Source organism: Pleurodeles waltl, chromosome 12 (assembly GCF_031143425.1).
Source record: "Pleurodeles waltl isolate 20211129_DDA chromosome 12, aPleWal1.hap1.20221129, whole genome shotgun sequence".
Classification (NCBI taxonomy): Eukaryota; Metazoa; Chordata; class Amphibia; order Caudata; family Salamandridae; genus Pleurodeles; species Pleurodeles waltl.
This window is the reverse complement of record NC_090451.1, coordinates 578,243,132-578,268,914: the sequence shown is the minus strand read 5'-3', so window position 1 is coordinate 578,268,914 and position 25,783 is coordinate 578,243,132. Positions and strand designations below refer to the sequence as shown.

General features: G+C 44.5%; 1 protein-coding gene across 6 annotated transcripts in view; it reads left to right on the top strand.

Moving 5' to 3' along the window:
* Positions 1–22,984, top strand: part of LOC138268245 (zinc finger protein 182-like) — a 673,880-nt gene extending 650,896 nt beyond the window's left edge. For 4 of the 6 annotated variants that reach the window (XM_069217724.1, XM_069217722.1, XM_069217725.1 and 1 more), the window contains one exon: positions 19,689–22,984. In XM_069217724.1, coding sequence (XP_069073825.1) covers positions 19,689–20,656 — 968 coding nt within the window. In that variant the 3' untranslated portion in view covers positions 20,657–22,984. Of the gene's footprint in view, positions 1–7,343; positions 7,404–19,688 lie in introns of all 6 variants that reach the window. The other 2 variants (XM_069217720.1, XM_069217721.1) reach the window with 1 other exon arrangement.
* Positions 22,985–25,783: the final 2,799 nt, after the last annotated feature.

The window sequence follows — 25,783 nt, the reverse complement described above, 5'->3', positions numbered from 1 at the left end:
GAGCACTCCAGGACAAATGGAGTGGACCCCATCTAATTGTTGAGAAAAAGGGTGAGGTTACCTATTTGGTAGACCTGGGCACTGCTAGGAGTCCCCTTAGGGTGATTCATGTCAACCGCCTGAAACCCTACTATGACAGGGCTGATTTCACCCTGCTCATGGCAACAGATGTGGGACAGGAAGAAGAGAGTGATCCTTTCCCTGATCTCTTCTCCACCACTGAAGCAGATGCCTTAGTGGAGATTGTCTGACTGCAGAACAGAAAGACAACTGCATCAATGTCCTTGGGCAATTTTCAGACATCTTCTCAATTGTGCCAGGTACAACATCCTGGTGTGAACACACAATTGATACTGGAGATAGCCTGCCTGTCAAAAGTAAGATTTATCGGCAGCCTGACCATGTCAGAGACTGCATTAAACAAGAGGGGCAGAAAATGTTGGATCTGAGAGTGATTGAGCCTTCTGAAAGCCCATGGGCTAGCCCAGTAGTGCTTGTACCAAAGCCTCACACAAAAGATGGAAAAAGGGAGATGAGGTTTTGTGTAGACTACAGAGATCTCAATCAGGTATCAAAAACTGATGCTCACCCTATACCCAGGGCAGATGAGCTCATTAATGCATCTGCCAAGTATCTTAGCACTTTTGATTTGACTACAGGGATCAAATTGGCAGAAGATGCTAAACCAAAAACTGCATTTTCAACTATAGGAGGGCACTACCAATTTACAGTGATGCCCTTTGGTTTGAAAAATGCACCTGCCACTTTTCAGAAGTTGGTGAGCACAGTCCTGCAAGGGTTGGAGGCTTTCAGTGCAGCATATCTTGATGATATTGCTGCCTTTAGCTCAACCTGGGATGAGTACCTGGTCCACCTTTGGCAAGTTTTGGAGGCCCTGCAAAAGGCAGGCCTCACTATCAAGGCCTCATGGTGCCAGATAGGGCAGGGTAAGGTGGTTTATCTGGGACACCTGGTAGGTGGAGAACAGATTGCACCACTTCAGGGGAAAATCCAGACAATCATGGATTGGGCTCCCCCTACAACTCAAACCCAGGTGAGAGACTTTTTAGGCCTCACGGGGTATTACAGGAGATTCATTAAAAACTATGGCTCCATAGCAGCCCCTCTTAACGATCTCACAAGTAAGAAAATGCCTAAGAAGGTGTTATGGACAGCTACCTGTCAGAAAGCTTTTGAGGAGCTCAAACAGGCCATGTGCTCTGCACCTGTCCTAAAAAGCCTATGTTACTCCAAGAAATTCATTGTTCAAACTGATGCATCTGAATTAGGGGTAGGGGTAGTCTTATCACAACTGAATTCTGAGGGCCAGGATCAACTAGTTGCTTTTATCAGCAGAAGGTTGACCCCTAGAGAAAAGTGTTGGTCTGCCATAGAGAGGGAGGCCTTTGCTGTGGTCTGTGCACTGAAAAAGTTTGGCACTCACTTTATTGTTCAGGCAGACCACAAACCTCTACTTTGGCTAAAAAAAATGAAATGCGATAAAAAGGTGAAAACACTAAATTGTTGAGGTGGTCCGTATCTCTACAGGGAATGGACTATACAGTGGAACATAGACCTGGGAGTACCCACTCCAATGCAGATGGACTCTCCAGATATTTCCACTTAGACAATGAAGACTCAACAGGTCATGGCTAGTCTTATTGTCCTTCGTTTGGGGGGGGAGTTGTGTAGAAAGGTACCATCTTGCCTGGCATGTTACCCCCATATTTCACTGTATGTATGTTGTTTTAGTCCTTGTGTCACTGGGACCCTGCCAGGCAGGGCCCCAGTGCTCATAGTATGTTCCCTGTATTTGTTCCCTGTGTGATGCCTAACTGTCTAACTGAGGCTCAGCTAACCAGAACCTCAGTGGTTATGCTCTCTCTGCTTTCCAAATTTGTCACTAACAGGCTAGTGACAAAATTTACCAGTTCACATTGGCATACTGGTACACCCATATAGTTCCCTTGTTTATGGTACTGAGGTACCCAGGGTATTGGGGTTCCAGGAGATCCCTATGGGCTGCAGCATTTCTTTTGCCACCCATAGGGAGCTCTAATAATTCTTACACAGGCCAGCCACTGCAGCCTGAGTGAAATAACGTCCACATTATTTCACAGCCATGTACCACTGCACATAAGTAACTTATAAGTCACCTATATGTCTAACCTTCACTTCGTGAATGTTGAGTGCCAAGTTACTTAGTGTGTGGGCACCCTGGCACTAGCCAAGGTGCCCCCACATCGTTCAGGGCGAATTCCCCGGACTTTGTGAGTGCGGGGACACCATTACACGTGTGCAATATACATAGGTCACTACCTATGTATAGCGTCACAATGGTAATTCCGAACATGGCCATGTAACATGTCTAAGATCATGGAATTGTCACCCCAATACCATTCTGGTTTTGGGGGGACAATTCCATGATCTCCCGGGTCTCTAGCACAGAACCCAGGTACTGCCAAACTGCCTTTCCGGGGTCTCCACTGCAGCTGCTGCTGCTGCCAACCCCCCAGACAGGTTTCTGCCCTCCTGGGGTCCAGGAAGGCAGAACAAAGGATTTCCTCTGAGAGAGGGTGTTATATCCTATCCTCTCCCTTTGGAAATAGGTGTGAAGGGCTGGGGAGGAGTAGCCTCCCCCAGCCTCTGGAAATGCTTTGATGGGCACAGATGGTGCCCATCTCTGCATAAGCCAGTCTACACCGGTTCAGGGATCCCCCAGCCCTGCTCTGTCGCGAAACTGGACAAAGGAAAGGGGAGTGACCACTCCCCTGACCAGTAGCTCCCAGGGGAGGTGCCCAGAGCTCCTCCAGTGTGTCCCAGACCTCTGCCATCTTGGAAACAGAGGTGTTGGGGGCACACTGGACTGCTCTGAGTGGCCAGTGCCAGCAGGTGACGTCAGAGGCTCCTTCTGATAGGCTCTTACCTCTCTTGGTAGCCAGTCCTTCCTTGGTAGCCAAACCTCCTTTTCTGGCTATTTAGGATCTCTGCTTTGGGGAATTCTTCAGATAACGAATGCAAGAACTAATCAGAGTTCCTCTGCATCTCCCTCTTCACCTTCTACCAAGGATCGACCGCTGACTGCTCCAGGACGCCTGCAAAACCGCAACAAAGTAGCAAGACGACTACCAGCAACATTGTAGCGCCTAATCCTGCCGGCTTTCTCGACTGTTTCCTGGTGGTGCATGCTCTGGGGGTAACCTGCCTTAACCCTGCACCAGAAGCTCCGAAGAAATCTCCCATGGGTCGACGGAATCTTCCCCCTGCTAACCCAGGCACCAAAAGACTGCATCACCCTCTCATCCTGACGAGCGTGGTCCCTGGAACACAGCAACTCTGTGCAAGTGACTCCCACAGTCCAGTGACTCTTCAGTCCAAGTTTGGTGGAGGTAAGTCCTTGCCTCCTCACACCAGACTGCAAAGCTGTGTACTGCGTGATTTGCAGCTGCTCCGGCTCCTGTGCACTATTCCAGGATTTCCTTCGTGCACAGGCTAGCCTGGGTCTCCAGCACTCCGTCCTGCAGTGCACAACCTTCTAAGTTGTCCTCCGACGTCGTGGGACCCTCTTTTGTAACTTCGCGTGGACTCCGGTTCACTCTTCTTCCAAGTGTCTGTTGGGGTACTTCTGCGGTTGCTGCCTGCTCCTGTGAGGGGTCTTTGAGTTGCTGAGCGCCCCCTCTGTCTCCTCCTCCAAAAGGTGACTTGCAGCTAGCAAGGCTTATTTGCGGTATTTCTGCGTGGGAACACCTCTGCAAGCTTCATCGCGACGTGGGATATCTGTCTTCCAAAGGAGAAGTCCCTAGTCCCCTTCTTTCTTGCAGAACTCCAAGCTTCTTCCATCCGGAGGCAGCTTCCTTGCACCTTCATCCGTGGTTTCATGGGCTCCTGCCCCCCCGGACACTGTCGCGACTATTGGACTTGGTCCCCTTGCCTTGCAGGTCCTCTGGTCCGGAAATCATTGTCAGCGCACTGCTGGTGTTTGTTGTTCTTGCAGAATCCCTCTATCACGACTATTGTGCTCTTTTGGGGTAGTAGGTGTACTTTACTCCTGCTTTTCAGGGTCTTGGGGTGGGGTATCTTGGACACCCTGACTGTTTTCTTACAGTCCCAGCGACCCTCTACAAGCTCCCATTGGTCTGGGGTCCAATCGTGATTCGCATTCCACTTTTGGAGTATATGGTTTGTGTTGCCCCTATACCTATGCTTGTCTATTGCAACCTATTGTAATTCTACACTGTTTGCAATACTTTTCTTACTTACCTGATTTTGGTTTGTGTACATATATCTTGTGTATATTACTTACCTTCTTACTGAGGGTACTCACTGAGATACTTTTGGCATATTGTCATAAAAATAAAGTACCTTTATTTTTAGTAACTCTGTGTATTGTGTTTTCTTATGATATTGTGCATATGATATAAGTGGTATAGTAGGAGCTTTGCATGTCTCCTAGTTCAGCCTAAGCTGCTTTGCCATAGCTACCTTCTATCAGCCTAAGCTGTTTGAAACACCTCTTCTCTACTAATAAGTGATAACTGGACCTGGCACAAGTTGTAAGTACCTTTGGTACCCACTACAAGCCAAGCCAGCCTCCTACAATCCTTGAATATGGGGCAATTTTCGTGCATATGCATCAAAAACTATTGACGCAAACCCCGTAAGCGCCATAAAATGACACTCAATACAAAAAAACGGCCCGCAATTGAGACAGGAAGTGATGTAATAGGACATCCTGTTTACAGAAATGGTACAGTGGGTGTACTTTCACTTTCACTTTGCAGTCTGTGATTATTCTAGACTGTGTGGCTGTGTCTTGAGTTGTCTCTGTGAATATTGTGATTTTGTCTCCTGTGTGCTATTGCTATTGCTATTGTATTTTGGTGTTTTGTAAGTGTCTGTGGTAATCTGTGTAAGTGATTTTCTGTGATAATCTGTGTAAGTGTTTTTTTGTCATTTATTGTGATTAGATTTGTCTTTGTACTGTTGGGAGTGTGTTTGTGGGAATTGTTAGTTGGGGTATTGTTGGGCTGTCTGTGGGTTAGTTAAGTTTCCTTTCCATACCTCCTTTCCCTGTTTTTCCCTCTTTACCCTTTTTTGTCCTATTTTGTTTGAGATGTTGGGAAGGCCACGTCTGGAGAGAATGGGTGAGGACGAGCTAGGGGCTTTTTTGTGGCTGGTGTGCCACTTCCTCCCCCTGATGTTGGAGCCTGGGGGCTGGGTGATACAGGGGTATCACACGGAGGCAAGGAGGCTCAGGTGGGCAAAGGTGCTGTTCCATCTAAGAAGAATCTTCAACAACCAGCGCAATGACCACCAATTGAAACATCGCTGGGCTGACCTAGTGGCCCGAGAGCAGGACCTGCTGGACCACCTGGGTGTAGTAATTGGTGGCCCTGTTGGTGAGTACAAATTTGACTAATGTGTACAGTACAATACTCTGGAGAGACAGTAGCCAATTTTGTGACATGCTGCATGCACTGTTTGAGGACATGTGGAATGCAAGTTGAACAAACTGTGGCCCTGATTTATACGAATTTTGCAAGGCATTACTGTCACCTGTTGACGCAAAAGCTGCGCAAACTTATAAAAGACAACTTTATCTTGTAAATTAGTGCCGCTTTGGCGTCAATAGATGATGGTAATGTGGCACAAACAAAATTATGATTCAGGGCCTGTGAGTGTACTAGGCATGGGATGTATTTCACAAGCTCATACAAGGAACCAATGTAGTCCCCAGTTTTTTTAAACCATGTCTGAATAGTATTCATTGCTATACGTACAAAGCTCTTCTCAACCTCTGCTAATCTCTTAGGCCAATATTTCGACTTTGTTTGTGCAGCATTTGCATTATTTCTGGATGCAAATGTATAGCACACTTGCTACAATCAAATGTTTTGTGCTAATTTCCATAGCTGTAGCGTAAACAAATGAAGAAAATGCAACACAAAAAAAGACACATCTGGCCCTAAGTCCATTGTTTCTGTGTGTTTACTTCTGGACAGATAATCTTTCACATGTCCAAACCCATTTGTGTCAGGATGCTACCAGATTGCAGTAGCACCAAACAGGTTCATCTCGTGGCTTTTTGGAGTAGGCGTTGAAATCCTATCATTGAGTAGCATGGCACAACAACATTTTTGCCTTGGGCGCAATTGCTGGTACAGTTACCATCTGTGTCACTTTATAGCCAAACAGTTTTGTAAAGTGAATGGCTCATCATGGGATCCCAGCTCTTTGTGAATTGATGGTCACAAACTGTTTATTAGCATGATGTTGTGCAAGGGACCACTGACTGCTTCCATTATACAATTTAAGTGGCGAAATAGCTTGTTATTTTACTTTTGGTACACCCCTGCTGATAGAGGGCAGCATATGTAGAATTATTAACTTCTCATTATGAAGGCTATCACAGATATGGTGGTATGCTAAGATCAGCAGGCCAGCATTCATGTGAGTGCTGCCATTCCCAAGGTGCTTTCAAATAGAGACCTACCTCATCAAGATTGCAGAAGTAGGACATTTGCTAACCCATGTTTTAATTAGCGGACAGTGTCAGTTTGGTTGCATTACCACAGATCACCCAACTTGGCAATTCTAAGTTAATGAATGTGGCAAAGTGTGATTTACAATACCTGATATAGGGACACAGGGCCCAGAGTAACACATTTCATGTGCAATGACTACACCTGTGCCCATGCATTCTGTCACGGATGATCAAATTAAACACTGTCAGCATACATATTTTTGTTGTTTAAAATCAGATAAGTGGCCAATCCGTGTTTAGCATAACATTGTCATCAAGTAACACACAGGATCCCTGCCATCATGTTGTCATGGGGGCATATACGGCTATGGGTTCACTGCCAATGTGGCATATGTAACCTACATACAACACTGACACACATATAATGGACCATTGAAAGCACAATAATTCCTGAACGGAAATCAACCCACATGAGCATCACACAGTAACTCATTGTCCCTTGATGCACAAGCCACAATACATGAGTCACTGGTATTGCAGTGCACCAGGAATGTGGCATTGCATGTCTCATAATTACAAATGATGAATTGGAGTACCCTCTGGAATGAATTAAGCACAAAATTGAGTAATCATGTTTGGCACCACATGATTGTTAGGGCCAGTGCATGTGTGCGTATGTATGTCTATCACTCACTGGAGTGACAGTGTCAATGCATGTTTGCAGTAGTATGTCTGTTGGGGTGTCTTTATGTCTGATGTACAGCTCTATCATATAAAATGTCACACACAGTGATTTGTTGTTTCAAGTTTTGTACAGTAAGCAGACATTGAGCACATATCACCCTTCCATGTTTTACAGGTGGACCAGCCCCCAATACAATTGGTGAAGTGGCTCGATTTGCGGACCCAGACGTATCCAGTAAGTGTTAGTATGTTTGTCCTGTGTTGTGTTTGCAGCTGCTGTGTCATTGACTCCTGTGTGTTGGACTCATTGCAAGGTATGATGTGCTGGCACGTGATCTAATATGTGACTTGACTGGAGGTTGACATTTTGTTCCATGTTAGAGTTAGAAATTCTGCGGCCGAGAGTCATGTATTGGGAGTCAAGTGCTGCGCTATAGGCATGGGCAGGTGAAAAAGGTGATTTGTTGCTACATGTATGCCAACAATTAATTTGGAGGTGGTCAGTGTCATAATTTAGTCAGCAAGTCATACCCTGATTCACACAGACCAGTGATGCATAAGTTGTACACATAGACCTGCACATCCCTGTTAACTAATGAATATGTAGGACTGTATGGGTGACTTTCCCACAGCATCTAGCTCCACGTGCTGTACTCCATTTATGTGGATTTTGGAAATGTGTCAGTGAGATCTAATGATGTTGACAATTGTCGGCAAATAGAAAAATAATTGTAGATGTGATTGTCCAATTGTTGACTCAATCCTAAATGGCAGGCCTCCTTACCTGTGGAGGGCTGACTAAACCCATTGGCAGCTGTCCAAAGCTTCGTGGTTGTCCTTGATGTTTGAAAGTATGTGTTGCATGTCCACCCCCCCCAGGTACAGGGTTAGGGCTAGAAAATATGCGTTGCTAGGTGTGCTGATCACAGTGTAGATGACAGACATGTAATTCAAGCATTCATGTGTTCCAAACTACAATGCCCCCTCATGATTACCAACTGCATACCGTCCTGGCAGTTCCACATACCAATCACAGGTCTTGTGTGCCTTGATTTTGATCCTGAAGATAGTTATTAGTCGGCCTGGCACATGTGGAGTACTTGCAGCATTTGTTATGTGACTAATAGCAGTACAAAGATGCACAGATCATTTAATTAAGTACACACCTTGTTGTGCATGGATGTGCTGTTAGATAGTTGATGGGTAGGCTGCGTTGGCATGTCATTCATCAGGGACATTCTATCATCTGTACTGTGATTTGGACTGTATGTGCTATTTTTGATGAAGTGTTAGAATATCATCTGTAGATGTATCACACAATGATGTCACTAATGTTTGGCTGTCTCTATTTTTACAACTGCCAACATGAATGCCCAGGAGATACGGGAATTTCAGAGGCGGGCAGTGCGGTACCGCCACGTACTCGATGTGGAGGCTGGGTTCCGCAATATGGCACTCAGATATCGCCATGAGAGAGCCACAGGGGTATGGAGGGCATTTGCCCAAGGGGGGCCATCATTGCCCACAACTGCCACCACCTCCACAGCTCAGACCACAGTGGCCCCAGGGATGAAAGCCACTCCAGCAGGTCCCTCAAATTCATCAGCCCAGGGCCCACAAGCAGCACCTCCTGCACCTCCCCCTCCAACCACGACACCAGCACCAGCTTCAACAAGTGGTACCCAGACAACCCCAGCTGCTGTAGTGGACATTCAAGAATTCCAGACACTAAGACGTGACATGCAACATATGTTGCGCCAGATGGACAGGCTGCAGCAGGAGGTGGCCCGCAATAGCAGGAGATTGTGGGGTATTAGGAAGATCCTGCGGAGGGCCAATTTGTGACTTTTGGATTCTCACCCATGATTCCCTCCCCTCCCTCCTCTTTCCTCGTTCTTTTCTTTAGTGGGTTTAGGGGGCTTAGTGTTAGGTTAGAGTAGGCTGTTTGTTTAGTTAGTATAAGTGGGTTGGGGTGGAGGGTGTTATATTATTACATGTTTTTTTTGTGGGTGGGTGGGTGGGGGATGATGTTGGGGTTTATGTTTAAAAAAATAAATTAAAAATAATATCTATAAATATATATTTGTTTAGGATAAGTTAGTATGTGTTTAAGTTAATATATGTTGTCCTACACGTGTCCCGTCATATAAGGGGGTTTGGGGTTGATGTTTAGAGTGTTTAGTTAAATGTGGTAAGTAAGTTTAGCTTAGGATAGTTAGGGCCAGTTGTGTGTAATGTATAGTTAGGATAGGTTAGGTTAATTAAGGTGTTTCCCCTAGTTTAAGTTTCCTTTAATACTGATATAATAACGTTTTATATACTCCTTTACAGTATGTGTCATATGCTTGGGGATCAGGGGCTTTGCATGGGTGTACAGTGTCAATTTAGTATTTGCATTTGTGTTCCATCCTGCATCCAAATCCCATTCTTGACATGGTTATTCCCACTTCCGAATGAGCTGTCACATTGGCAGCTACAACAAAACTACTTCTCTATGCAGCTGCCATCCATAGCTCCCACCACTGAAGGTAACTATGGTTCACAATGTGTTGTAAAGGTTGGTGTGTTTTTTAATCTGTCATAGTTGGAGTCCTTTGTTGAAATCTTGGGCACTGTGGGACGTCTGCCTACAGCCTGATGTTTATGTGAACCCTGATAAGCTGAGTGATGTTATAACCTTATGAAGTTCTGTATACATAACTCACACCTATCATTTATTACATTGTACTCCCAGGTTACATAATTGTCCATACACTCGTACACATCCATTCCTGCTGTATGCTGTGTGTGTGTGATTAAAGTTTATAGTCAGATGTCACATACATAATGATTGTCTTCGAGGGAATGTCGGCCACATTGGGTTTCATCTTGTACATACTTTGGAGCTGACATTTTCAGTTTTACACAGCATTATACTGTTTGTGATCTTTTAACTTCAGAAATAAGCCAAGGAAGAACAGATGATGATAAAATCCAGACCCCAGTGCATAATTATCAGCCCACATTCTTTCTACTCTGTTGTATTGACATTCTGCGGCCATTGACATTTTACATACATCACAAATCTCCCACACAGTTGATGTGTCACATTACACAAGAGACAAAGTGGTTGTGTAAGTGCTATTTAGTTTAAAGTGCTGTAGTGCAATATTTACATAGTCCAGGATTGTAAGTCCATTAGTGTGACGCCTTCTATTGTGATGCAACACAAGTGCAATGGTGAGGGACATGTTATTGGACATTCTGTGGTGAAGTGTCATTCAGTGCAGAGGAACATGAATTGCCAATGAGGTAGCGCAAGACAATTGCAGTGCATAGTGGTAAGGTAAACAGTGTGCTGGACAACAGTGCATGTTACCAACTGTAGCAAGACTGGCATGTTAACAAGCACAGGACATAGGAAATCAGTGTCCATGTGGCATGGACTTGTGCTACCGGGTATTCCTACGGGTAAAGGTGATCTGTTCCACGTCTTCATCTTCTGATGCGTGTGTTGTCTCCTCTGCCCTTGCTGTTGGTGGGTTTGAAGGGGCAACACACACTTCAGTGTTTGAATACGTGGAGTCAGAATTCCCGGTAGCTGCCAACTGTGGGGCTATTAAGGGCATTACTGCAGCAAGGAGGAGCTGCTGGTTCCTGAGTATAGCAGCTACATCACTGTGGTAGGCAGCCAGGTCGGCCCTGAGGGGGTCATGATTGCATTCGTGCACGCAGTGAAAGGTTTGGGATGCCAAGTGTTGTGGCAACTCCCTAACTGCTGTGGTGAAATCCCTCACACATTGTTGTAGTCCTTGCAGTAGGGATTGTTGTGCTTGCATGGCTGCTGACTGTTCTGCGAATGACATCATGCACATGCGCATCCTACGAGGCTGGCTGCCATATTTTGCATCCCATCCCCACACCTCCTTGCCCAGCTCCCGCTGTACTCCCACTACTGTCCTCTCAAAGGTGGTACCAGTGTCATCAGAGTCCTCAGCTGGGTTGGAGCTGGCAGGTCGTACTATTGGGGTGGTGGGTGGGTCCTCTGTGATGGCTGCTGCATCTGTGCTCCTCCTTGCGACTGAAGGTGGGGTCTGGAGGGTTCCAAGGACATCTTGGAGGGTCTGCTGGCTAATGTTTGTCAGCTCGTAATCCATGTCATCAGGGAAGTCCAGGGCAGGCACATCCACAGGAGAGCCATTGTCCTCTGCAATGAGATATTGTACAATTAGTGTGTCTGTGTTGTGGCAGTTGTAATGTGATGTCACTGACTTCCTATTAGTGAGATATTGTAATCTTGGTTCCTGTTCATTGTTCCTGTTATTAATATTAGCATTCTCACAGGCGTATGCCTCACCTGCATGTCACATGTAGTCTGGGCAGTTTGGGGAATTGTCTGCGTCACATCCTCACCTGCATGTCACATGTAGTCTGGGCAGTTTGGGGAATTGTCTGCGTCACATCCTCTAGGTGTAGGTTATGTCCAAATTGTGTGTTGCCACTTTCTTGTCCTACTCAACCCTCCCTCTACTTCCATTAGCATGGTGAGGCCTTGCAATGGCTGTGGGTGTTCTGATGCCACTTGCATCCCACTTAGCAATATGGGACTGACCCAGTCTCTGATATTTCACATACACCTATGCGTTGCTGAGACCAAGCACATACTATGTATAGCATTGGCATGGCACAATACAGGTGTCCGCATTGGTAGTGTTTCATGTTGATGTTTGCGAATGTGTGCTACGTTAGATTGTACTGATGGGCCTGGCAGTGTTCCATTTTCTCCTATGACTGTGCGGGTATGTTTAGCTAGCTAGACACATATGTCCTCCCCCTCAATACTGTTATCTTAGCAGTATGACAGTTGGGATGTTGCAAGGTGGCATTGCAGCTATTGTAACACAGGCACGGGGTGGACCCTGGAATGGGCAGCATGGGTATGACATTACTGCTGTGTACTTCATAATGTAAGTAACAATACCTGATGTTTATTGCGCCTATAGACATGAGCATTTGACAGGATTTACTCTTTGTTAGGAATTACAGGGGATTGAGAACGTCGTCATCCTGAACCCTCTATTTTGGGTGTGTTTGATCCATAGGCACCTAACTGCCATTTGCTACTTGACCAGCACACACAGCACAGGTGGTAGTGGCAACTGTTGTCAGTGGTACATGCCACTTGTGGATATGGCCTAAGATTGGAAATTGAGACCTAGTTCATAATGTGACAATACCAGCTGTCCTGTGACAGCAGACCAGCTTTACGTTCTACCCTACCCTCCTGGACTGGCTAGGCCTTTCCAGCAGGATTGGTATGGTGGAGTACCCCCATGCAAAGGTTGTTGGTGTAGTGTTGTGCTGTGCCCCTGGTTTCCCCTGCACAGCCCATTCACCCGTGCTGTGCCCCTTTGCCCTTTCCCCTGCCTGATTTCCATGGCTGACATGCATTGTGTAGTAGGTACGTCCCTCCCCCTGCTTCAGATAACATTTAGGCATTTTTGTCCCCCATGCAACTTACCCTGCATCTGTGTTGTTTCCTGGTAGTCTGAGCTGTCCTGTCATTGAATTCCTGTGACGATCTGCTCTGGGATGACGGCTGACACCATCTCCTCTATCTCGTCCAGGACCTCCTGTGGTGCTGGACTCCCACCTCCAGTCTGCAGTGCTGCCTTCCTGTTACTTGCCATTTTTCCCTTGGTCCTGCGCTTGCAGTCATGCCAGCGTTTCTTGCACTCAGCGACTGTTCTCCGTACCTCTGCCACACTATTTATCTTGTCCACAATTTGTTGCCAAATTACCTCTCTCCTCCCAATTGGCAATTTTGAGGTGACAAAAAGTTGATGCTGGTGTTCTGTCACCTCTTTCACTAGTATTTCCTGCTCCTCTGCACTGAAACAACACTTCCTTTTCTTCTTCTCCCTCTCCTTGGTCTTGTCTGGGTCATCCTGGCTGGTTCCTGGTCGATTGGGGTCTCTCCTGGCTTCTAGGATCCATTTTGGGGCTCCTGATCACATTTTGCTGTGTTTGTGCCGCTTTTTGGTGCTATTGCGGGGAAAAATTGCGCTTATCCCATTTGCGACATCATAAACCGGATTAGAGTACTTTTCTCTGTGTTAACGTCGTTTTGCTTTACGACGTGGAGCAATGGTTAGAGCAAAAAAAAATTACTCTAACCCGTGGCGTCAAAAAGTATAAATATGGCCCTAAATATGCAAAGATCTCTAATTTTACAGACAGGGTCACAGTGAATCTGGCCTGCACCCATCTTCCAAAATGAAAAAATCCTCTCTAACTTTCTAAAAGCGGCAATTTAAAAATTGTAATTCAGACTCCGACATTACCATAAAAGGGGATTTTTGATTAGTTTCAAAGATACCAAACATGCATTGTTCACCTGTGAGAAAGTAGCCTTTCTAGCATGGTTGCCCCCATTTGTGGCCTGTCTGTCAGTGTGTTTTGACTGTGCCACTGGGATCCTGCTTGTCAGGACCCCAGTGCTTATGATTTGTGCCCTACATGTCAGTATGTTTCATTGTTTTTGTCAGTATGCTTGACTGTGTCCCTGGTGTCCTGCTCATCAGAACTCCAGTGCTTATGCTCTCTCTGGTTCCAAATTTGTACTTACATACTGGTAATCCAGTATTCCACGCCAAATTGGCATACTGACCCCCCTTATAAGTCCGTAGTATATGGTACCTAGGTACCCAGGGCATTAGGGTCCAGGGGATCCATATGGGTTGAAGCATTTCTTTTGCCACCCATAGGGAGCCTATACAAACACTTCTTCAGGACTGCCATTGCAGCCTGAGTGAAATAGTGTAAGTACTATTTCACAGCCATTTTCACTGCACCATGTCACTTATAAGTCACCTATATATCTAACCTTCAGACCCTGAAGGCTAGGTGCAAAGTAACTGTGTGTGAGGGCACCCCTGCACTAGCAGAGATGCCCCACATCATCCAGGCCCATTTTCCCAGACTTCATGAGTGCGGGGATGCCATTATAAGAGTGTACTACATGTAGATCAATACATATATGTAATGTAGCTTCACAATGGTAACTCCGAATATGGCCATGTAAGGTGTCTAACAACTGGGAATTGTACCCCAATACTGATTCTAGTATTGGTGGTCCAATTACCTGCACCCTGGGGACTCCACCATGGACCCCCAGTACTTCCATACCAACTTTCTGAGGTTTTCACTACAGCCGCAGCTGCTGCCACCTCACAGACAGGCTTCTGCCCTCCTGGGGCTCCAGCATCTGAATCCCAGGAAGGCAGAACAATTCATTTCCTTTGGGACAAGGTTGTCACCCCCTCTCCCTTTGGAAATAGGAGTTACAGGCATGGGAGGGGTATCCTCCCAGAGCCTCTGGAAGTGCTTTGAAGGGCACAGATGGTGGTCTCCTGGCATAATCCAGTCTACACCGGTTCAGGGAGCCCCAGTCCCTGCTCTGGCGCGAAACTGGACAAAGGAAAGGGCAGTGACCACTCCCCTATCCATCACCACCCCAGGGGTGGTGCCCAGAGCACCTCCAGAGTGTCCCTGAATTTTGGCATCTTGGATTCCAAGGTGGTGGGATACTCTGGGAGCATCTGAGTGGCCAGTGCCAGCAGGTGACGTCAGAGACCCCTCCTGTTAGGTCCATACCTGGTTAGGTGACCAATCCCCCTCTGAGGGCTATTTAAGGTCTCTCCTGTGGGTGTTTCCTCAGATTCAGATTGCAAGACTCCAGCAAGAATCCTCTGTATCCTTTGCTTCACCTTCTACCGTCGGATCAACCGCAGAACTGCTCCAGGAACTCTACAACTTGCAACAAGGTATTCAAGATGACTACTGCAACTCTGTAACTCCAGCTCCTGCCAGCATCTGCAACAGTTTCCAGGTTGGGCATCCACAGAGAACTGTCTGTCTTCAGCCTGCACCAGAAGAATTGAAGGAATCTCCAGCGTAGTGACGTAGTAACTTCCCTGCTTCAGCAGGAACCTCTCTGCAGCGACAACTGGTACTGTGGGTCCCCTCTCCTGACGACAAGCGTGGATCTTGGAACATGAGTGGTGGACTAAAGTCCCTGACTGTCCAAAGGTCCAGCTGTCCAAATTTGGTGGAGGTAAGAGGTTGCCTCCCCGTGCCAGACCGACCCCCATGCACCACGTGTTTTGCAGCTCCTAGGGCTTCTGTGCAACTTTCCAAAAGTTCTTAGTGCACAGCCCAGCCCAGGTCCCCAGCACTCTATCCTGCGACGCCCAGCTTCCTGAGTTGTTCTCCGGCGGCGTAGGACCCCTTTGTGTAGTGCTGTGTCGACCGCATTTGCACCTCCTTTGTCCCCGTGCTGTGTGACTCCTGTGGGTGCTGCCTGGTCTTCTGAGAGCTCTCTGAGTTGCTGAGAGCCCCCTCTGTCTGCCCTCTTGAGTTGAGACCCCCAGGTCCCTCCTGGGCCCGGCCAGCACCTTTTCCCGCCAAACACGTATCTTGCGTGAGCCAAGGCTTGTTGGCAGAATCCAGCAACGAAAACCAGCCTGCATTCATCTACCCGACATGGGACATCTCCTACACCAACCAGGACCCTTGTAGCTGTCTTCTTTTGTGCATTTCTGACTTTTTCTTCCAACTGGAGGTTTCACTTTTTCACCTTCATCCGGGTTAGCAGGGGCGCCTGTTCTCCCTGGACTCTTCAGCGGTTCTTGGACTTGGTCCCCTCTCTCCACAGGTCTTCAGGTCCGCAAATCCGTCATTGGTGTCTTGTAGTTTTGTCTGGTTGTTGTATAATCTTCTATCACGACTTCTAGTGTGTTTTAGGAAACTTGCTGTACTTTACTCCTGCTTTCCTGGGCTCTGTGGTGGGGTATTTTACTTACCTTTGGTGTTTTCTCACACTCCCAGCGCCCCTCTACACACTACACTTGCCTAGGTGGGAAACCGACTTTCGCATGATACTATTTTAGTATATGGTTTGTGTTCCTCATAGGTCCATTGAAACCTACTGTGATTTTCACTGTTTACACTATTTTCTGACTGTTTGCTCACCTGATTTTGGTAATTAGTATATATTTTGTGTATGATATTTTGTGTATGATACTTACCTCGTAAGGGAGTGGAGCCTCTAAGATATATTTGGCATTGTGTCACTAAAATAAAGTACCTTTCTTTTTGGTTACACTGAGTATTGTCTTTCATGTATGTGAGTACTGTGTGACTACAGTGGTATTGCAAGAGCTGTGCATGTCTCCTAGTTCAGCCTTGGCTGCTATGCCTACAGCTACGTCTGGACAGCCAGGCTTCTAGACACTGACTACATTTCACTGATAAGGGCCTGGTATAAGGTGTAAGTACCTGTGGTACCCACTACAAACCAGTCCAGCCTCCTACATCACCTGTTCCCATTTGGAAGTTACAGTTTAATACTTGGAATGATGTTACTCCAGTGTTACCCTATGGGAGAAGCAGGGCTTGCAGTAGTGAAACATGAATTTGAGTTTTTCACTACCAGGACATGTAATACTGAAAAGTGCATGTCCTGCTTTTCAAAAACATTGCACCCTAGCCTCTCAGCTGTTTAGGGCCTACACTAGGGTTGACTTGTATGTATAAAAAGGCTGGTTTGTGCCTAGCTAAACGTTTACTTTGCCAGGTTTAAACGGAAATTAATTTAAAACTGCATAAATAGGATGCAAAGGCAAGCCCAAGACATGTTTGCATGGCTATGTAAGTGGCTAGCACAACAAGTGCTGCAGGCCCACCAGTAGCATTTAATTTACAGGCCCTGGGTTCATGTAGTACCACTTTACTAGGGTCTTAGAAGTAAATTAAATATACCAACTGGGGACAAGCCAGTGTTACCATGTTTTAAGAAGTGAGCACACACACTTTAGCACTGGTTAGCAGTGGTAAGGTGCAGAGTCCTAAGGTCAACAAAAACAAGATCGGAAAAATAAGGATTAGTAAGGCAAAAGACTACCCTAAGGCTGAGAGTTCTAACAAATGTCCTTCTTTTTCACATTCTGCACCTTGCCTTATGGGCTGCTAAGGCCTACCTTAGGGCTGACTTAGAAATGTTACAAAGGAAGGGCTGGACCTGGCAAAAGGGTTATTTTGCCATGTCGAGTTGGCAACTTAAGAGCTGCCCGATTAGGCTACAGTGGGAGACCTAGGGCTATGTTTTCACATTGTCTCTGCATTGGTGGTACAAGTGCTGCAATCGTCCGGTGACATTTTACTTACAAGTCCTGCGTACCCAGAGTACCATATATTAGGGAGTTGTAAGTCAGTTAAACGTGCCAGTCAGATTTAGCCATTTAACAAATTGTATCATTTTAGAGGCCAGGGCATATGGACAGGGGCCTGCCTGTTCAGCATGGCCTAGTGCAGTTCAGAGTAAAAAAACAGCAGCATCAGTCCAAAGATTTGGAGGTTGATCATATCAAAAGAGGCATTTCCTTTCAGCAGCAATACAAGTTATAAAACAAACTGTACCCACAAATTACTCACTTGCAACAAAAATTAGGCAAAAATAGAAACAGATTCAGACACTAATGCCACCACAGTCACATAAAGCTACACAAAAAGAAAAATGTAAACAAAACAATTTTCACAAGTGGCATTAGTAGTTAAGAAACATGCAAGGAGAGAAATATATTCCACCTAGTGTACATAAACTTGTTTCAATCACTATGACTCTGTAGGCTCCATAGGCCATTCGCTATACCATGGCCAAATAACAGTAAAAGACAAGTCCTACAAAAATACAGTACAAACATACAAAAAAGTTAAATAAAAACAGAACTTCTTATGTGCCACAAAAAATGCACAGCACACAATTCATATTAATTGCACATTTTGTAATAATTGGGAACGTTAGATTTTCCCTACAATAAATCATAAAAGCTTCAAACTGAAAGGGTAAATGGAAAAAGCCCAAATAACAATAATTTACCATACCAGATAGAAACACGGGGAAAATCCCAAACAATATGTCACTTAAATTTAAAAAAAAACTTTTTTACAAAAGTACTAAAAAATCCTACCTACTGAAGTGGAAGGGAGGCCCTGTGAAGGCTGAACCATTTCAAATCCAAACAGGTGAATAATTATCTGCAAAATAAAAACCCATGAGATCTTCTGAATATTCCAACTCTCTGAGGTTCTGAACGTGAGGCAGACGACATCAGTCTGGTCCACAAGGACTCCAAGAAAACACTAGCCTGACCAGAAGGTCACTGATTTGAATCATGATTGGCACATTGGGGAATACTTTTTCTTCGTTTATCCTCATATTTACTCTAGCAGTTCCAACATTCGATTGGAAATATAGCGACTATTAAGTACGCCAGACAGCTAGACCATTTGGTCAAAGAAGTCTCTTTGGGGAGGCAGATCCCGGAGAGCTGAGCAAATAAGGGACTCATCATGGAAAATTTTATAAAACCACAAACATAAATTTTAAAGGATACCAACTACTCATACTTAGAATGGGGGCAGCGCTATGTATTTATACATTAATATTCCCCAGTGCACCAACCAGCATTCATTCTGGTGACCTACTGGCCAGTGCTTTAATTTTGAGTCCCCCTAAGGCAGATCAGTTTTTGGAGCTACCCACTGACCATGTGCCAAGCAATTAAGAAACAATACATGTGCTGCCAATATAATCAATACAAAAAAAATCCCTGTGGGCAGAAGAATGTGATGTGTCCACAGGGAAGCCAATTTTTTACTTGGAGGTAATGAGAGCTAAGGCCGATGCCTGAGGGTAGCTGCTCACACTAGCCATGCAAAAACAATTATAAACAAAATATGTGCTGCCCATACAATCAATTATTGATGTCTTGTGGGATAATCTGCCCCCCTGGAGGGCAAATCAATGTGATTAGTCCTTAGGGGAGCCAATTTTAATAGGGTGTAGTGTGAGCTAGGCCCCATGCGTGATGGGGCATGTTCCCACGAAATGCAGCTGATCCCAGTTGTCTAGTAGAAATTCCTGCTGGACGATCTCTCTCTGCATGCAATCGTCCATCAGGAATCCCCATGGGAGAGGCACCAAGGGACAGAGAAAACACTCTCTTCAAGATCGGCTTGCAGCAGGAGGAACGAGGAACAGAAGAGGTATCGGGGGAGAAGTATCAGACTGCACGGCCATGCAGCTTACAAAGGATTAACAGTGAGCCCATGGCGCCGAGCATGCTGTCATGGTTGGATCACCATGGGAGGGCCTTGGAGTACAGCAGAACTTCTTCTGCTGACAACCAGGAAGGTGGGAGCAGAGGGAAATCACTCTGGTCCACTCACCAGCACGATTCCCTGCAGTGGGTGCATTGATGAGAATCTTTTGTCCTTAGAGTGATTGGGGCTGAGCTGAGAACAAGACCATTTCCTCCATAGCACTCAATGAGTTAATCAGGTGCATCTAAAGGAGTTGTTCATTTAAATAACCAAGTAGTTTAAGACTATTGTCATTGCATGGGCATAGCCTACAACAAATTGTGTCGCCATTCTGTACTTGAAAGAGGATAATTTAATATGTATTTTATTCCAACAGGTAGCGGACGATTAGGAAGAGAAAATACCGGAGACGATTCATCAACATGCAATGAGAAAACAGACGAAAGAGATGTGTCAACAAAATCAGATGTGAATGTGCTCCAAATAACTGATGAAACAATATGCTCGAGACAACTGTATTCAGAAATCAATCTTCAACTAGCAGAACAATATATTACTCAATGTAGAGATGGTGTTGAGAGTCCAGCCTATTCAGGTTTATATAAAAAAAATCCTAAAGTAGAGTTATCTGCTGAATGTGATGAAAGTGTGAATCATTTTAGAGATGTAACATTATATTCTTCTCAGCAAATCACAGAGCCAAATGGGGCATGGCATTCATGTGCTGAATGTGAAAAAAGCTTCACTAAAAGAAGCAACCTCCTTAGGCATCAGAAAACACACAGAGGAGAGAGACTTCATCAATGCACTGAATGTGAAAAACGCTTTACTCGGAAGATGAACCTTCTCAGACATCAGAGAATACATACTGGAAAGAGACTTTATCAGTGTAATGAATGCGAGCAGAGTTTCAACCTGAAAAGACATCTTATTTTGCACCAGAGAACACACACAGGACAGAAAACATATGACTGTACTACATGTAAACAAAGCTTCCGTCAGAAGGTACAGCTTGTAATACACCAGATGAAACACATGAAAGCACAAAAATATAAATGTACTCAATGTGATAAAAGTTTCAGTAAATCAAATTTAATAGTACATGAAAGAACTCACACACAAGAGAAACCCTACCAATGTACAGAATGCTGGAAAAGCTTCAGCCAAAAGGGAAATCTTGTTGTGCACAAGAGAACGCATACAGGTGAAAAACCGTACCAATGCACAGAATGCACAAAAAGTTTCTGTCAAAAAGTAAATCTCATTGCCCATAAGATGACCCATACTAGCAGACAGAGGAAGAAATACCAGCACCATGGCAAGCACAAAGCCTGTAGGCTGTAAAACAAATACACAATGGTTTGAAGGAAATTGTGTGTGGCTGCTTGCATTTCAGAGTTTTAACAACATGGTTCAATTCATAATTTAAGCATAGCCCTCTCATAGCATGTTATAACAAATGTAACCTCATTTTGAGTCATAAATACCAAAAGTAATGGCCAATGCAAAGAAAAACACAGTTATGTTTTTTAATCATAGGTCTATACGTTGCCAGTCTTTTTGTCATTCCACCACTTTGATTGTTAAAATGTCCTCATATATAATCATTTGCTTTTGCAGAATAGAAAAACTGCAGAACTAATTTTCTTAGTTTCAAATGGGCTGATAAAGAGGTTCTTCCAACTACACCTAGAGATACTCTTAATTAAGCTAACCCTTTTGCACTTCAGAGCGAGATGCTGTCTTTAGTACTGCACAAACCAGACAAGCACCTGCCAGTCATTTAAGCATTTAGTAATTCACTTCCTGGATTAAGTAGCTTCTTGATTCTGTTCATGGCATATGTGCAGACTTGCCAAACGTAGGCCCAGATTTACAAACATTTTGCCCTGGGTTTGCATCACAATGTGACGCTGATCAGTACAAAATGTTTTTTATTTTAATTTACTTTCCAGTACAAAACTTTGTTTGGCACTGGAAAGTTGCCTCAAATAATGCAAGGCAGTGCTAAGTGCTGCTTTGCATTAATATGCATTAAGGTGATGTTCCATGGGTGGTACATGGGAAATCCCACGCAACCACCCATAATTTTTTTACAAAGCCCTATCTACTAACAATAGTAGATAGAGGTTTTGCACCAAAAACAACACACTTTGAAGCAGGCCTTCAAAGAGAAATGTCTTTGTTTCTCCTACCTTTTCCACTTTACATGTGTGCTGCACACATACAAAGTAGGAAGTGGGTTACAGTTTATCTAGGCATAATATTTTATACTGTAAGGGCACACTTCCAGTACAAAAACTATGCTATACTCACTCAGGCACTCTTGCGTTATGGTGCAAAGGTACAAAGGTGTGTGCGTGGAGCTCTGCAGCCTGCTTGTGTGCCCACCCTTTATGTATCAAGGCTGTCCCCCAACCCCACCCCCACTGCAGGAGCTTCAGGGGTGTCCGTTATGTCCCTGCTGGGCACTTTCCTTCTCTCTCCCTGTCACGCAACAGAGCAACTTTGAGTGCTACATTGCGCTTTGTGAGAAAGGTGCAAATCTGGCCCTTCAAGTCACTAACCGTAAGAGCAATCTTAATATTTTAATATTGTGACCATGACCAAAGATTTTCCCCAGAACATATTTCTATTGTTACTTACGAATGTGTACTAGACAAGGAAAGTTATCTTGATACCGAAGTTTGCTGTGAAACATTATATGGGAATTAGCAAATTATTTTGAAAATAATGAAACAGAAACTAGACAGTCTTGAAGCAAATGGTTAAATGCCTAAAGAAAGTGCAGATTTAAACTCCCACAACCAAGTACAATATTATGCGTAGTCTAATTACACATCACAGGGTCCACAATATAAAAAATACAATGGAGCTATTTAAATTGTTGGGGTATCTTTATTACTTTGTGTTCCGAAAAATTAAGACAGAGGTCACTCTGGTAGGTGCTACAAAAGCATTAAAACAAATTTGTCACAAAGTTTCACTGCCTATGGTGATTGTATGGGTTTGACTACTTGGGCATTAGCTTCTTCACCAAAGAAACCTGGTCACATCAAGTTAAGTAGCTGATGTTCTCTGCATATTTTTGGACTGTCATCATATTAATGTAAGAGGGAAGCATTAAAGTACATCTGCCAGACAATGGATCAAGGACATTCCAGGTTGAATTTTATGGAGTTGAACTTTCTTGACATATATGAACCCAGATTTTCTTAAAAAGAGAAAAAAAAAGTAGCAGAGGAATCAACTTTCAAAATAGCATGTACCCAATGAAATGCTGTGTACTGCTTCAAAATAACAGTAAAACGTCTTTGGAAACTTCCCTCCAACATATCTGGCTAAAAGAAGATTTAAAAAAACCTCTAAATTTGATCAGATTTTACAAACAACTCATACATGAATCTTATTAACAAAGTTTTCCAAAATACAAAATAAGAGTAAAGTAGATTTTGTCAAGGACATATATAAAGCATCCTGAACTTAACTTTTACTCACCAAATTCGGAAATGGTAGATGTTCATAGAGATGATAATTTGTTAAAATGCCCTTTTTTAGAGTACTCTAACTTGGAGATGGTAATCTTAAAATTATGTGCTGTGCATTATTTTCACATTACAGACAATTTGACATCAGACCGTTTCTGTTATAATAAAAGTATGTTACCGCTCATTTGTATGAACTTATTACAACCGGTTAGTGACATGAGGGTACATGTAGGTCTTGTGATGCAGATGTGAGGATCATCACTCTGCTTCTTCCTCCTGAAGATCAACAAGACAAAACAGTCTGTACAAAGAGGGAAGCTATTTGCGTGAAGAGGCCTTGCATGGCAGTGCCGCAGCCCCTGAGAAGACAGAGACTGAGCCACTGCTTCATTTAAGCCAGTGGTTGTCCTTGGAACTCACCAGCCCTCTGTTTTGGGGCCCGGCAGTTATTATTCCATATCAAACATTTCCAGAGAGCAAGAGAGGGTCAAACATGCAAACGGGAAAGGAGGAGAAAGAGAAAGGAAAATCTGTCACCAAGGGAGATTGCAGGATCTCGCAAGAGAGAGATAAAGGGGCAAGGAGTGTTTGGCAGTGGATTACTGAGGCCTGAGGTAGATTCAAGCCTAAGCAACCTTGGTGACGTTTAATTGCTCCAGCCACAGACTTTTAGGCACCACTTGGGCACAGGCACTGTTTATTTTTCAAATGAAGCACTGGACTGTGCATACCTGCGCAGCGGTTTCTGATCACACGCCTCTTGAGAATGTGAGGCTGCATGCAATGGGAAAAAAAATGGGAAAAGCCTCTGGGAAAGGAGAGGAAACTGCTTTGAATGAAAAAGAGGTCATGAGGGAGAACATTCAGTCACGCACAAAGGAGAGGTCATAATGAAGGCGAAGTGACCAAGCAGCATCTCATGAAGGAGCGGCCATGGAAGGGAGTCCTTGCAATTGAACATGGAATGAATTATATGAGATAATACATTTTCCTAGTATTCCTCTATGACTTGTAGTAGTCTTATAATGTACCGTTGGGGGTTAGTTTCACGTTCCCATAAATGCCGACACATTGCTTTGTGCCACGTCTCCATTGCACATTATTTCAGAAAGTATTAGAAATGTATTTAACATTTGGAATCAGGGCGGCCCCTCCACTATGTCACCCCACTGACGAAAAGTAGAAAAATAAAGGGAAAATAAAAGTATTTTATTATCCCTTTATTTTTCAACCTTTGTAGGGCAGGGAGGGACCCTCCTCCACATCAAGTGGAGGAAGAGTGGTATGTGCACTTCTAGGCCGGCCAAAACTGATATGCTCACTCTCCACCTGACTGTATTTTACAGCCGGTTGGAGATCAAGCACAGTTCCCCACTCCCTTCATGAGCTGCATTTCTGCCCGCTTAGGCCAATCGTGGCACTTCTTTTGTGCTGTGTAACAGCATGGGACAAGCGTCGTGATTGGGGAGGGAAGCACACGAAATGAGGCGGCTGGCGTAAGCGCCGGAAGGGGCAGGTAAGTCTATTTATTTATTTTGTAACTATTCCCCACGCCCCCAGCTCCGCACGCTAACCCCCCAACCCCTTCCTGGCAGCAGCTGCGACTGTTTGGAGTTAAAACAGCCATAGAAACAATTAAGGTATGTCTGTCCACAAATGATGACATAGTATGGCTGTCTCTGTGCTAAACACCTTTCTTCGGATCTCCTGAAAATATAGGCCAAGGAACTGAAATAGGGCTACCCTGAGAAAAAGGTATGTTAGAGATTACCTAAATTCTGATTAGGGACTTTTTTAGGTATGTTTTATTAATTTAGTGAAAATATCTTCTCTTATTTTACGTAGTTTAATTAAAATGTAGACCCTCACGTGGAAAAGATCTAACTAGCCATCTTTGTGTAGTTTTTAGAGCTAAATATAGTTAATGTCCTTTGTATTTGTGTTATATGTATTTATTGGTTTACGTATTGTATGGAATAAGGTGTGTGTTGATTCAGTAATCTGATGGTTTGATTGATAGACAATCCTAAGAGCGCCTTGTATGATAAACCCAGCTGAGATCCTGGGTATGAAAACATTTTTAACACAACACACACACTTTGCTTAAAAAACAAATAGGGTGGTTGCTAGTGTCGAGGAAATAAACACAGTACACAACTAATAACCTGAGACATGTGAAAAGTGTGATAAGGCCAAAAGAGTTAAATTACAATAAGCTCTTTGGTGTCTAAACATGCCCGGGCTTGTAGCATCCCTGCTTGGGGGGGGGCTGTAGCATGTTGTGACCCCGACCCCACCGAAGACAATGTACGCCCCTTTTTGGTGTAGGGAATATGTATAAGGAGTTCCCTGTGCAGAAGCCACCAGACCCCTGCGCTCCTCCTGGAAAGAGATCACATCATCATTATGAAGCGGGACAACTACATCGCCAAATATACACCCGATACTGTGTGAACACCAACAATAAATATTACCACAGCGTGACACCTGCACCAATGGCCCAGGTTTTGCCGCAGCACGGGTATAAAGAAGCAAGTCATGATGTCTCAGGATTAAAAGAGGAGCTGTGCCGGACGTTTGCTGATCTTAGCCTCAATTGCCAGAGCTGATTTCTCCTGTTAAGGGATCAAACAGCAATGAGGCCTCCAGTAACGAGGCATCAACGTGAAGCAGTTTTGCACAGATGGATAACGCAGAAGGATCTATAACAGTTCCTAGCTCGCTAGTGTACGACATTATGGGGTCTCCGTCCGCAGCATTGGATGCAGCGTCACTTTTCTTAAATTCGGCCCTTGGTTTGTTAAAAGTTTTGTAGGCCCGTGCTGTGAATGCCTGTCTCAAATGGGACCTTCATGCTCTCTCTTATGAACATAAAATCAATGACTCACAGCAGGATGCTCACAAATGTGTGCATGCCTTCTGCACGTCAAGACCTGACCACCGTATATGTTTTTGGTTAGACCATCACAAAGTATATCATCTG